The 14,924-nt window shown below is 44.4% G+C and overlaps 1 protein-coding gene across 1 annotated transcript in view; it reads right to left on the minus strand.

The window, feature by feature from the left end:
* Positions 1 to 14,924, minus strand: part of LOC143998066 (uncharacterized) — a 265,657-nt gene that overhangs the window by 136,254 nt on the left and 114,479 nt on the right. The window contains exon 8 of the mRNA XM_077493829.1: positions 12,956 to 13,115. Coding sequence (XP_077349955.1) covers positions 12,956 to 13,115 — 160 coding nt within the window. The remainder of the gene's footprint in view (positions 1 to 12,955; positions 13,116 to 14,924) is intronic.

The raw sequence follows: 14,924 nt of genomic DNA on the forward strand, positions 1-14,924 counted from the left end.
GACGGGTGTGCTGAGCTAGGAGGAGCACGGGGGGAGTTGTGGTGTCCCGGATCTCCTGGTGGAATGGGGAGGAAGCCCCAGTTGGTTAGTTTTTTATAGCCATTGAGACCAACTGTTGCTGATGTGAAACCAGTAGCTTGGTAGGGAAGCCCCATCTATAGGGAATTTTCTTTTGTTGGAGGATAGAGGTGATGGGACCAAAAGCTCTGCGCATTTCCATCGTGGCTGGAGATAAATCAGTGAAGAGCTTCAAATTGGCGTAAGGTGCTGGGAGTGTTTTGAATGCCCTGGCGGCAGCCAGAAATTGCTCTTTAACATGAAAAAAATGAATCCGGGCCAGGACGTCTCTGGGGACATCATCCGGAAGGTGTGAGGGTTTGGCGATTCTGTGAGCTCTGTCTATGAGTGTTTCTCGTATTTCAATGCGGGGGAGCAGAGAGGTAATAAGTTTCTGCAGGTAAGGGGTCAATTCGTTGGGCTTGATTGATTCCGGGATACCCCTAAATTTTATGTTGTTTCACCTAGAGCGGTCTTCTAAATCCGCAAGCTTCAGTTTGATGTTATGGATGTCTGCAGAATGGTGATCATGTGCATCAAGGAGCTCATTGTGTGCCTTAGAGTAGTCAATTCTATCATGTATATGGGACATGGAGTGCTGGAGTTCCCTGTGTAAATCTTGCTGGAGTGTCAGCAGCATTGATTTCAACATTGCTTCAGTGACAGTATTGTCAGAGGCAGGGACAGTTGCCAGAGAGGGGCCTTGCTGAGTACTGTGTGTGCCTGCCACTACCGCTGACCAGAGCTGCTTTTTGGCTTGGGGCTGTTTGTCAGGGGAGTTAACAAGGGAGGTAGCGTGCTTCTTACCTCTGTTTGCGTGTTGCCCCGTGTCTGCATCCTCTGGTGGAGGGATGGTGTCCATGCTGTGCCTTTCAATGAGGTCTGGGTCATCAGCGGTGCTGTGTGGCGGCGGGGAGGAGGCTTCCGACTCGGACGCTGAGCCAGAGAGCCTCGTGCTATGAGGAGTGGTGCCATCTTGAGGGGCTTGCATGGCTGCGGCCGGCGAGTAAAAATCGGTGAGACGGCGTGGGACTAGCGGGTTAGTTTGCCGCCTCGTCATGCCCTGTAGTGTCCCTGAGCCTTCCTCGCTCCGTAGGTGGTGAGAGCGGGGTGGGAAGTCGCGGTAGGTTGCGGGAATCTGGCCGTGGATGCGGAGCTCAGGCTTCAGGCATCCATTCCGGTCCGCTGCAGGCCACGCCCCCAACTGCTGGTGTTTTAAATGTATATCTTTTATGGGATAGGTAAGCATGCATGATTTAAATTATCCTTTATTAAATATTAAATTCATGCCCTAGAATGTTAAATGCAATTAGCAACAGTTTACCATGCCATTTGCTCATATAAGTATTACTATTGCTGACATTTCATCTAATCCAAACTGAAAGATAATGATTTGCTGACCCATGAGTATATTACCTTTTTTAATACCTTTAGAAAAAAAAAAAGAACATGGGTCCCTCCCCTTGGTAACACTATGAGCATATAAGCTCCATATCATGTTAGTACCAGTTCAAATTCACTTTAGAACTGAAATCAGATCAGACAAATCTCACCTCTTATTATTTTAAAAAATAGCCTAAGGCCCCTTTCACACTATCGGACCATTCAGGCACTCCATGCTAGTCTATAGAGCGGTGAAAACCAGCGGTGACATGTCCGCTGACATCCGACTTGGTCCAATCCGCTAAAATTAGACGAATGCCCCTACATTTGCATCTGTCCCTGGATCTGATGAAAATGGACATGCTGTCCATTTTCGTCAGATCTCTCCATAGTAACTAGAGGCGCTCGACAAGCCCCTCCCCACTCAGTGAGCAGAGAGGGACCTGTCATCTGTGGGCGCAGCAGAGATCAACAGAGAGATCTCCCGCTGAGCTGGCAGACAGAGGCGGACTCCGAGATTGTGGATCCGCCTCGTGAGAATGGAGTCTAATTCAAAGCTCAATGTATAGTTACTAGGGATGAGCCGAACACCCCCGGTTCGATTCGCACCAGAACTTTCAAACGGACCCCAAATTCGTACGAACTTTAGAACCCCATTGAAGTCTAAGTTTAATGGCTAATATGCAAGATACTGTCCTAAAAAGGGTTTGGGGACCTGGCTCCTGCCCCAGGGGACATGGGTCAATGCCTAAAATGTTTTTTAAAAATGGCCGTTTTGGCGGGAGCACTGATTTTAATGACAATTAAAGTGAAAAAAAAGTGAAATATTCCTTTAAATATGGTGCCTGGGGGGTGTCTGTAGTATGCCTGTGAAGTGCCACGTGTTTCCCGTGTTTAGAACAGTCCCTGCACAAAATGACATTAAACGGAAATAACATCATTGAAAACTGCTTGCGGTTTTAATGTTATATCTGGTTCCTGCAATATGGTTGAAAATCATTGAGAAAAATGGCATGGGTAGCCCTCCCTGTCCATTACCAGCCCCTTTGGGTCTTGTACGCATATTAAGGGGAACCCCGTACCCATATTAAAAAAAGGAAATGCGTGTGGCCCCCAGGCCCTATATACTCAGAACAGCAGTATACAGGCGGTGCAAACAAGACAGGGACTGTGTAGGTTTGTTGTGTTAAGTTGAATCTGTTTGTAATTTTCAACTGGTACATTTTTAAAGTGTAGCTCCAGTCAAAAAAAATATTTTTAAGCTTTTTGGAAAACATAGGGAAGGGTTATCACCCCTGTATAATTAGTTTTGTCGTCCATCTTTTTCATCTCACTTGCTGTTGTCTCCTTCCGTTTGCAAGTAGGAGATGTTTGTAAGTTGGATGTTTGAAAGTAGGGGCCTGCCCTATATGCTCTGCAGAACTGGCGGGACAAGGTGTTGGTTTTGCCACAACATTGTAAGCCCTGAAAGTGACTCTTGGTGGGCGCTGGAGCGCCCTCCTGTGAAATATTATATCAAGAATTGTAATTACATGTCCCTGTTAAACAGGGGCAGAAAAATTGGGCCTTATACACTGGTGCTGGTGCCACGACACTGCAACCTCTCCCATATACTCTAGTTTTATTGCAGGAATTAGCCCTGCTGCAAAGCATTGCATCAAAAATTGTAATTAAACGCCCCTGTTAAACAGGGGCAGAAAAATTGGGCCTTAGGCACTGGTGCTGGTGCCACGACACTGCAACCTCTCCCATATACTCTAGTTTTATTGCAGGAATTAGCCCTGCTGCAAAGCATTGCATCAAAAATTGTACTTAAATGCCCCTGTTAAACAGGGGCAGAAAAATTGGGCCTTAGGCACTGGTGCTGGTGCCACCACACTGCAACCTCTCCTATATACTCTAGATTTATTGCAGGAATTAGCCCTGCTGCAAAGCATTGCATCAAAAATTGTACTTAAACGCCCCTGTTAAACAGGGGCAGAAAAATTGGGCCTTAGGCACTGGTGCCACCACACTGCAACCTCTCCCATATACTCTGGTTTTATTGCAGGAATTAGCCCTGCTGCAAAGTACTGCATCAAAAATTGTACTTAAACGCCCCTGTTAAACAGGGGCAGAAAAATTGGGCTGATGGCATCACCCAGAACCAGAAATGTTCTTCCAACATATCAGCGGAGGAGGAAGAGGATAGACAATCAACATAACAGGACAGTCACTCAGCATCAGCATAGGCAGTCTTGAAGTAATGTGATATTTCAAAAAAAATTATTCGGTTACATCAGCTTCAGGTGCTTGGTAGCTGTGGGTGATCCAAGACTGATTCATCTTGATGAAGGTCAGTCGATCAACTGATTCGGTGGACAGGCGCACCCTGTGATCGGTAACAAAGCCACCAGCAGCACTGAAGGTGTGTTCCGAAAGAACGCTGGATGCAGGACAGGCCAGTAGCTCAATTGCATACTGTGCAAGCTCTGGCCAGTGATCCATCCTCAAGACCCAGTAAGCCAGAGGATTTTCGGTGGGAAAGGTGTCCAAGTCTGACCTTGCCCCTAGGTATTCCTGCACCATGTAAATCAGACGCTGGCGATGGTTGCTGGAACCGATCATACCATGGGGCTGCGGACTAAAAAATTGTCTGAAAGCATCAGTCAGACGGCCACCTTCTCCACCGCTCCTTCTAAACGATGCCTCAGCAACACGTTGTCCAGGACCAGGAGTTTGTAACCTCACAGTCTCTGGGAACGCGTTGCACAGACCTTTCTGCAAGGCCTCCCAGAGATGTCTCATCCTCTGCTCCCTCTGCGATGGCAAGATAAGGTCGGCAACCTTACCCTTGTACCATGGATCAAGGAGAGTGGCCAGCCAGTAATGGTCCCTCTCCTTGATCCGAAGAATACGAGGATCCTTCCGCAGGCTTTGCAGGATCAGGGAGGCCATGCAGCGTAAGTTAGCTGAGGCATTCGGTCCGGAGTCCTCTGGGTCACTAAGGGCAACATGATCCGCACCTACCTCCTCCCAGCCACGTACAAGTCCACGTGTTTCTTGGGACTGTAAATCATCCCTACAAGACTGCTGCTGCTGATGCTGAGTGCCAGCCTCCACCTCCATGCTGACACAATCATCCTCCTCCTCCTCTTCCTCCTCCTCATCCTCTTCCTGTGTGATGGGTGGCACAGCAGGAACACTGTCTGGATAAAGGGGGCCTTGAGAGACAAGGAAGTCCTCCTCCTCCTGCCTCTGTTCTGCCTCAAGTGCCCTGTCCATTATTCCACGCAGTGTATGCTCCAAGAGGTGGACAAGAGGTACAGTGTCACTGATGCATGCACTGTCACTGTTCACCATCCTTGTGGCCTCCTCAAACGGTGACAGGACAGTGCATGCATCCCTGATCATGCCCCACTGGCGTGGTGAGAAAAAAACCGAGCTCCCCTGACCCTGTCCTGGTGCCGTAGTCACACAGGTACTCATTGATGGCCCTCTGCTGCGTGTGCAGCCGCTGCAGCATGGGCAAAGTTGAGTTCCATCTGGTGGGCATGTCACATATAAGGCGGTTCTTGGGCAGGTTCAACTCCTTTTGGAGCTCAGCCAGCCGAGCACAGGCATTAAATGATCGGTGGAAATGCACACAGACTTTCCTGGCCTGCTTCAGGACATCCTGTAAGCCGGGGTACCTGCCCAAGAACCGCTGCACCACCAGGTTAAGGACGTGAGCTACACCGGGCACATGGGTCAGTTGTCCCTGTCGGAGGGCGGAGAGGAGGTTGGTGCCATTGTCGCAAACCACCATTCCTGGCTTAAGCTGGCGTGGCGTCAACCACCTCTCGGCCTGCCCCTGCAGAGCTGAAAAAAACATCCGCCCCAGTGTGGCTCCTGTCCCCCAAACAAACCAGCGCAAGCACGGCATGGCATCGTTTTGCCTGCGTACTTGCGTAGCCCCTGGAACGCCTACGGAGCACCGCTGGTTCTGAGGACAGAGCACTGGAAGAGGCCATGGAGGAAGAAGAAGAGGAGGGGGTGGAGGAGAGAGGTGTGTCACAACCAATAGTAGCATTTTGGAGGCGTGGTTGCGGAACAACCTCCAACACTACTGCACCTTGTCCTGCATCCTTCCCAGCTGCCAGAAGAGTGACCCAATGGGCCGTGAAAGACAGGTAACGTCCCTGTCCATGCCTGCTGGACCATGAGTCAGCGGTAATATGCACCTTACCGCTGACCGCCCTGTCCAGCGAGGCAAGGACATTGCCTTCCACATGCCGGTAGAGAGCCGGAATCGCCTTCCATGAGAAAAAGTGGCGTTTGGGGACCTGCCACTGAGGAACCGCACATTGTACAAACTCACGGAAGGGGGCCGAGTCTACCAACTGAAAAGGCAGCAGTTGAAGTGCTAGCAATAGCCAAGCTAGCATTCAACCGCTGGGCATGTGGATGGCTGGGAGTGAACTTCTTTCGCCGTTCCAGCAACTGGGGCAGGGACATTTGCCTGCTATAATCGGACGTGGGTGTACTGCTAGCAGAGTTCCCGGAAGCACGTGGCTGTGACACACCTAATTCTACACCTTCATTCCTCTCAGAGCAGGTTTCAGAGAGGACTGAAGGTCTAGTGGGGTTGGAGATGCCAGCTGATGAGGAGCAAGGAGAGGTCCACTTTGTTCTTTGGTGTGGGTCTTTGAGGTACGCTTGCCAACGAGCTGCATGGCAGGTCAACATATGTCTGGTCAAGCATGTGGTGCCCAAGCGTCTGATGTTTTGGCCACGCGAGATACGCTTGAGACATATGTTGCAAATAGCAGTGGTGTGATCTGATGCACTCGTCTCAAAAAAGGCCCACACCAAAGAACTTTTAGAATAACGCGCAGAGGCAGTGCCCTGCACAGGCGGAGCTCTGCGGTGTGATTCAGTCGGTGTGCTGCCCCTAAGCTGGCCCCCGGAGGGCATCCTGCCTCGTTAGACATGTGCCTCCTCCTCCTCCTCCTCCTCTCTCCTACCAGGCACCCACGTGGAGTCAGTGCCCTCATCATCCCCTCCCTCTTCATCGCTGTAGCAAACCTGGCAATATGCTGCACTTGTGGAACATGACTGCCAGATTGCTGTCCTTCTTGAGCATCCCCTCTCTCTGAATTCACGCTACTGCCTTCCTCTAGCTGAGTGTCATCATCAGAGCCTACAAAACACTGGGCATCCTCCTGGAGCATGTACCCAACACTGTGCTCAAAGAGTTCAGGAGACTCCTCAGGAGGACGTGGTGGGTCTAGGGAAGGAGTCACTGATGATGACAATGAGACGAGGGAAGACGATGCGTTGGCAGCTGCTTTGCTAGTACCCTGAGACTGGGTGAGAGAGGATGAGGAGGATTCAACATGTCCAGCTGCCGAAAAGAAGGACAAGCGTGTCCCATGGCCACGTGCTGATGACAATGCACCGCGTCCACGACCAGCACTGTTGTCTCTAGACACAGAGCCTGCTTGCCCTCTTTTATCGGCTCGCACCTGTCTGCCTCTCCTTGCTGGCCTTCCAGACATGGTAATGGCCTGAAGGAAGTTGGGTAAAAGAGCAGTTGGGTAGTGTATATTGTGCTGGAGGCACACAACACCCACTAACTCCTGCAGATGCCTTTATTATAGAACACCAGAGATAAAGGGGTATACTGTAATGGAGTCACACAACACCCACTAAGCCCTGCATATGGCTCTATTAGAGAACAGCAATAAAAGGTAGATACAAGTGTATATTGTGCTGGAGGCACAAAAAACCAACTAACTCCTGCAGATGCCTTTATTATAGAACACCAGAGATAAAGGGGTACATACAGATGTATACTGTGCTGTGTTGGAGGCACACACAACTTCCAATAACTCCTGCAGATGGCAAGTGGGCTCAAATAGAGAAGAGCTATGTAGGTGGATATAGCGGTGTGTACTGGGTACAGAGCACGCAGACAGCACGCACAAGCTCCTAACACTACTGACTGCAAGCTCTATTATAAAAGATAGATCACTAGCTATATAGGTGAGATGAATATAGCGGTGTATACTGCGGTCAGGGCACGCAGACGACAACCACTACAAAAGTGCAAGATCGAAAATCGTCCGATAACGATCGGTGTGTACTGTGTTGAAGGTACACAGAACACCCACTAACTGCTTCAGACGCCAACACACTACACAAGGCCGCTGCGCTGGCGGCCTCATATAGTGTGGGGCGTGTACTACACAGCATGAGCTATGATTGGCCACAGGCATCCTGCCTGTGGCCAATCATGGCTCTCCTCGCTGCTGGCGCTGTGATTGGCCAAGCATGCGGGGTCACAGTGCATGCTTGGCCAATCATGAGCCAGCAATGCACTGCGATGACGCAGTGCATTGTGGGCCATGAGCGCCACACGAATTTGGCGCGAACGCCCCATAATGTTCGGAATTAGTCGAACGGGCGAACAGCCAATGTTCGAGTCGAACGTATGTTCGACTCGAACACGAAGCTCATCCCTAATGGTTACATTATGGATGGATGGCTATTTCAATTGAAATACTGTTGCTGTATCACGATGATTGATTCCAAAGTTACAAGATCACAAGAGATTCCCACAGTCAACATTAATATACAGTCAGGTCCATAAATATTGGGACATCGACACAATTCAAATCTTTTTGGCTCTATGCATTACCACAGTAGATTTAAAATGAAACAAACAAGATGTGCTTTAACCGCAGACATTCAGTTTTAATTTGAGGGTATTTACATCCAAATCAGGTGAACCGCGTAGGAATTACAACAGTTGTTCCATGGCCAGATGTGTGTTATTCCCTCATTATCCCATTTACAAGGAGCAGATAAAAGGTCCAGAGTTCATTTCAAGTGTGCTATTTGCATTTTGAATCTGTTGCTGTCAACTCTCAATGTGAGATCCAAAGAGCTGTCACTATCAGTGAAGCAAGCCATCATTAGGCTAAAAAAACAAAACCAACCCATCAGAGAGATAGCAAAAACATTAGATGTGGCCAAATCAACTGTTTGGAACATCCTTAAAAAGAAAGAACACACTGGTGAGCTCAGCAACACCAAAAGACCCAGAAGACCACGGAAAACAACTTTGGTGGTTGACCGAAGAATTCTTTCCCTGGTGAAGAAAACACCCTTCACAATAGTTGGCCAGATCAAGAACACTCTCCAAGAGGTAGGTGTATGTGTATCAAAGTCATCAATCAAGAGAAGACTTCACCAGAGTGAATACAGAGGTTTCCCCACAAGATGTAAACCATTGGTGAGCCTCAAAAACAGGAAGGCCAGATTAGAGTTTGCCAAACAACATCTTAAAAAGCCTTCACAGTTCTGGAACAACATCCTATGGACAGATGAGATCAAGATCAACTTGTACCCGAGTGATGGGAAGAGAAAAGTATGGAGAAGGATATGAACTGCTCATGATCCAAAGCATACCACCTCATCAGTGAAGCATGATGGTGGTAGTGTCATGGCGTGGGCATGTATGACTGCCAATGGAACTGGTTCTCTTGTATTTATTGATGATGTGACTGCTGAAAAATCAGCAGGATAAATTCTGAAGTGTTTCCGCAATATTATCTGCTCTTTTTCAGCAAAATGCTTCAGAACTCATTGGACGCAGCTTCACAGTGCAGATGGACAATGACCAGAAGCATACTGCGAAAGCAACCAAAGAGTTTTTTAAGGGAAAGAAGTGGAATGTTATGCAATGGCCAAGTCAATCACCTGACCTGAATCCGATTGAGCATTTCACTTGCTGAAGACAAAACTGAAGGGAAAATGCCACAAGAACAAGCAGGAACTTAAAAAGTGTGAGGCACATATACAAACTGTTGTAATTCCTACACCATTCACCTGATTTGGATATAAATACCCTCAAATTAAACTGAAAGTCTGCAGTTAAAGCACATCTTGTTTGTTTCATTTCAAATCCATTGTTGTGGTGTATGAGCCAAAAAGATTAGAATTGTGTTGATATCCCAACATTTATGGACCTGAGTGTAGGAAATATTATCATTGTCTCAGCTGAAACCTTTAAATTTACATTGCTATGCATTGTGCTCCATCTTTTGCTGTGAAAGAGTCTTGCAGAAGCATTGCATTGTATAGGGATGGGTGCACATTTAGGGCCTTCTGGTCATGGGGATACTATACCTAACTAATACATTTGAGGTTGAATTTCAGAATACTTGTTTAATGTAAGGAAAGTGAAAACAAGCTACTGTAGCATGTCAAGATCTGGAGTCAGGCTCAGAGCCCAGTAGCTATAACAGTACTGAAGCACCCACCAACCAGCTAAAAATGTACAGAGGCAGGGCACCCTTGGCTGGATGGATGGGTGCTTCAGTACTGTTTTAGCTACTGGTCTCGGAGCCTGACTCCAGATCTTGACATGCTAGCTTGTTTTCACTTTCCTTACATTAAACAAGTATTCTGAAATTCAATCTAAAATGCATTAGGTGAGGTCTAGTATCCATATGACCAGAAGGCCTTAAATGCACACCCTTCTTCTTGCCTTCTATGTGGGCACTTCAGTGATTTGTCCACTTTGAATAGTTGTCTATATACAAATACATTTTGGCTTTGTACCGCTGATTGTAGCAGTCTTCTTTCTTCACCCAAAATATAATGTGAAGTAATCTACAGAATAACCATATCTTCTAGAACAAAGACAGTCTTTCTTTTGCTTCTACACTATATACATTATTACCCTTTGGTAAATTGGTAATCTTTAGATACAGTGGGACTACCAAGATGTCAGCTGTCCCTCTTGAAAGAGTAAGCTGCTTTAGACCAAGAAGTCTATAGCAGCAGATGACACCACAATATCTTAGAAACAAGGATTGAATAACTCTACATTCAAAGATGGCTGACATGGCTAAGGAAAGCAAGCACAGTAGTATTCTAACTACATATATTTGTATTATTTTTATAGATTCTGTTTATTTTAACTTGTGTTGGTATTGTGCCATTGTGCATAAGCTCCAACAGTGTAATCATTGGTTTTCTCCTGTGTTGCATTAGCTGCTGAAATGTGAAACACAGCAGATCAATTAACAAACAGATAATCAAGAAGGGAGTTATTATTCTGCATAATATTTTCAAAATCTCTTTGAATAAACTGAAAAAAACAAGTATAAGACTAGGTTCATATCTGAGCCGGGTGATCACATCTGGACTGCATGTAACCTGCACACCCACAACCACAACCAAAATGTGCTATTATTAGCAGATGCTCAGGGGGCCATTAATACTTAATGGCACGCCCATGATCAGAAACCCCAGTGCATTTTCCCATGCTAGGAAATGCATAGCACTGTGCGGTTTTCCTGCATCTGTGTTTCCTGTAGGTACAGCAGCCCGTTCAAATGAATGGGCCGCTGTGCCCGTAGAAACACAGCTGTAGGGAAACCAGCATAAGGGTTAATTTACTAAAGGCAAATAAACTGTGCACTTTGAAAGTACAGTTGCACTCTGCAAGGGCAATTTGCTCCAGAGATTAGTAAATGAGGTGAAACTTCACTTTGCAAAGACTACCCAATCCCATGCAAGGAAATAAAAACTGCATGTTTGCTTGCACATGACTGGATGATAGAATTCGGCAGTTTCCCCTCATTTACTAAGCTCTGAAGCAAATGAATTTGTGGAGTGTAACTGCACTTGCAAAGTTCACACTTTACTTTTAGTAAATCCACCCCATAGTGTGAACCTACTGTAAAGTATACCTTGTAGAATTGGGAACTGTGTGAAGTAGTTATTGCCTCAAAGAGTTTATAAAAATGTTTTCCCATTATTACTACTGAAATTGTGACATGTCAATTTATGCATTGTACCTGAAACCTCTTTTTAATTACAGTTTGCTGCTTTATTTTATTAAATGTATATTTCCCACTTTTTCCCGCTTTTGAAAAATTGCCCAATAATATTTTGCCTGTGAATGATCATTTCACTTTATGAGAAAATTATAAGTATAGTTTCCAACTGCATTATAATGGGAAACTCTTACATTCTAATCTAATCATAAAAACATTGTTATCTAATTAAAGATGCAAAGCTCATTACAGTGACAAAATATTAGGCACAAGCCTATTATTTTATCTGTCCATTTATGCTTGTTTTTGTGATCTTTATGATTATTATTATTTTGCCTGCTAAAATTATGTAGTTAACGATGTTATTAACTAATTGTTCAATCTGCATGCATACAAATATATCAAAGACCTTTGATTTTTGAAAGCCATTACTTAGCTAAATGAATGATATATACACTGCTCAAAAACCACATCAACATTTTAAGGCTAAGCTTGGGTAAAGCATAAAAAATGTCATTACAAATGGGGATTTTATTTTTTTATAATACAAATATAACATATTTTTAGGCATCTGTTGGAAAAGATTCACCAAACCATTTTAATGTAAGAGTGAGTGATTAGTCCAGAAAAAAATATATCACAATGAAAATGGAGGTCTAATATAATTCATAATTTCCATTTTTTTTACACCTACAATGATTTCTGGTTCGAGAATAATCAATCCATGTTTTAATTTAAGCATCAAATCTTCTCTCCCTGTGCTGATTGCAGTAAGCTAATATGCACAGGGTAGAGTGAGAAACACTATCAAGATTGATAACTTTTTAAAATTCATGGTTGCCAAAAGAACTTGTATTTTATTTTGATATATCCTAAAAATAATTGCTTTGCTAAATAAATAAATGAACACATTCAATTATAAGGGTTATTCAAAACAGCATTTTTTCTCTTCACTTAACTTCATTCTATCTTGAAAACAAAATACTGTTATACAATTAAATAATATATTTTTGCTGTGAGATTTTCATTTTTCTAATATATATAATGTTATAATATTCCTAATGTACTGTACTTTACAATACTGTTACAAAAAAAAAAAAAAAAACAATAAATACCTGTGCATCCCCCACTTTGAAAACACCTAGACCTGCCTTACCTTGTGTTGACTGACTAAACCAGATGGATCTGTCTACCTTAATTCTACTGGGATATAGAAAGACCGGTGTGTACCTTAAATTATCTTTATTTTGATGATAGTAATTCTCCAGTTTCTTTGGACTCGACTAGAAATAGCTGTCAGTTTTTCTGAAAATAAGGACCCCTGTCCTGGTGTGTTAGCTTTGTGAATTGAGCCTTATTTGTTAACTCAGCTCTAGCTATTAAGGTCTATATCAAACAGAATCTGGAAGATGTGCAGATAAACGTTTTCAAGATGCAAATACTAAATATAACATATTTTCATGCAACATTTCATATTTTACCTATCATGAGAAATAAAACAAAATGGGTTTCAGCATAAAAGAATAAAGAAATCTATTAAAGTGATACTATATGGTATATTTCTTGATATAAAAATCTAGAATATATATATTGGAAATAAAAGAATATCATTAACAAGTTTTTTAAATGTAGGAACCATTTAAATAGCTAAGTGAACATTTAAATGAGCCATAAGAAAGTAAAGAATAAATAGGTTTCCTTACTTTTCTTCTTTCTCCATTAATTCCTCTCCACTGTTCTGCCTTTCTTACAATGTGGCTTAACTCTTGATTAGAAATTTCCAGATCATAAGGAATGGGGCAAACTGATTCCTCACAACTAATACGCTGAAAAACATCTAATATCCAGCTTTCTTTATGTAATCTATAAAATATAGTAAAATGTAGTTGTGTTATGTATAAGATTTAGAGAGGTCTTAAATTGGAGTTCTATTATAAAATAATATAACATTTACAAGTATCAAAGTTGCAATTCATAAAGGTTAAAGTGTATGTAAACCCAAACAATGAACTTATGTCCTTTTGATCTGTTTACTGTTTATGCTATGGCTGGCCAGGAGGAGCGGCAATGTGGGTGGACACGGCCCCTGGGAGAGCACAGCGGCTTGATCTGTATCCACTGTATCCACTGGACACAGTAGATCACTGATCATTGTACCAGTCCACTGTCCTTGTACACACGGTCGGACATTCCAATGGACAATGTCCGATAGGACCATGTTGTCAGATAATCCAACAGTGTGTGGGCTCCATCGGACTGTTTCCATCGGAGTATCCGACAGACCAAGTTTTCCAGCTGGGCTATAAAATTTTCTGACAACATGATCTGATCGGACCTTGTCCGATCACGTGTAGAGAATTCCGATCGGACAAAGTTCCACGCATGCTCAGATCAAATTCCTAGACCAAAGCTATTGGCTACTAGCCTGAACGTAGTCCCGTCCTAATGAAATAACGTCATCACGTTAAGTACGATTGGGTTTTCTGACAACTTTGTCCGACTGTGTGTATGCAACAGTTTCGGACAAAATCCGACGGATTTGGTTGTCGGAATGTCCGACCGTGTGTACAAGGGCTTACACATGATTGCTGATTGTCTGCAGTGATCACATGGTACCAGGGCCACCCACAGTAATGAACAATATAGAGTTTACTACTGTTTGATCTCTGTGCCATTTGCATCAGCCCTGTACCATATGATAGATGTGGCCAATCACAGCTATCACAATATTTCTCAATGGCTACAGAAATGCTTGAGCATACAATGCAGGAGAAATTATTGAATTTGTAGCCATCATGACTGTAAAAGCAATCACAGTGTAAAAAAACTCTGTCCCTAGTCAGTGCCTCTGATCACCGCCACACCAGTTACTGTGAACGTGAACACCACCACACGAGTTACGGTGTCTGTGAACACCTCCAGACCAGTTACAGTGTCCGTCACCACCACCACACTGGTAAAAGTGTCCCGGATCAGCGCCACAACAGTTACGGTGCCCATGAACACCACCACACCAATTACATGTCCCTGATCACTGCCACACCAGTAACAGTGTGAGTTAACACCAAAGACCAGTTACAGTGTCTATGATCACTGCCACACCAGTTAAGGTGTCTGCGATCATTGCCACACCAGGTACAGTGTCAGTGATCACCATAACGCCAGATAAAATGTCTGTGATCACCACCACACCACTCATATCATCCCTAATCACTGCCACCCACACACAGTGTCACTAATCACCCCTGCACCACATAAGTCATATTGTACCTGAGCTTCGCCATACCAGTTACAGTGTCCCTGGTTACTGTCACACCAGTCTCAGTGTACCTCATCGCCGACACACCAATCCCAGTGTCCTTGATCATTGGCACACCACTCATATTGTCCCTGATCACCGCCACAAAAAGTTAAAGTGTCCCTGATCACCTCCACACCACTAATAATGGGAACTGTTTTACTTTACTTTTCCTTTCTTCAGTCTCCTGTACATCCTGGCCAGTGAACATGTCATTCCTGGGGGCAGCCATGTACTAGTAGGCTAAGCTTGCTTGGCTTATAGGAACTGGGACAGCAATAGGTGATGCTACACTAAGCTATATTCAGCTATATGACTACTCGTATAGAATTGACTATTACAGTACATTGGTTTTGACACAATTGGTTGATTTT

This window comes from Lithobates pipiens, unplaced genomic scaffold, assembly GCF_037356315.1.
Source record: "Lithobates pipiens isolate NorthernLeopardFrog02 unplaced genomic scaffold, aLitPip1_a1.2 Scaffold_19, whole genome shotgun sequence".
Classification (NCBI taxonomy): Eukaryota; Metazoa; Chordata; class Amphibia; order Anura; family Ranidae; genus Lithobates; species Lithobates pipiens.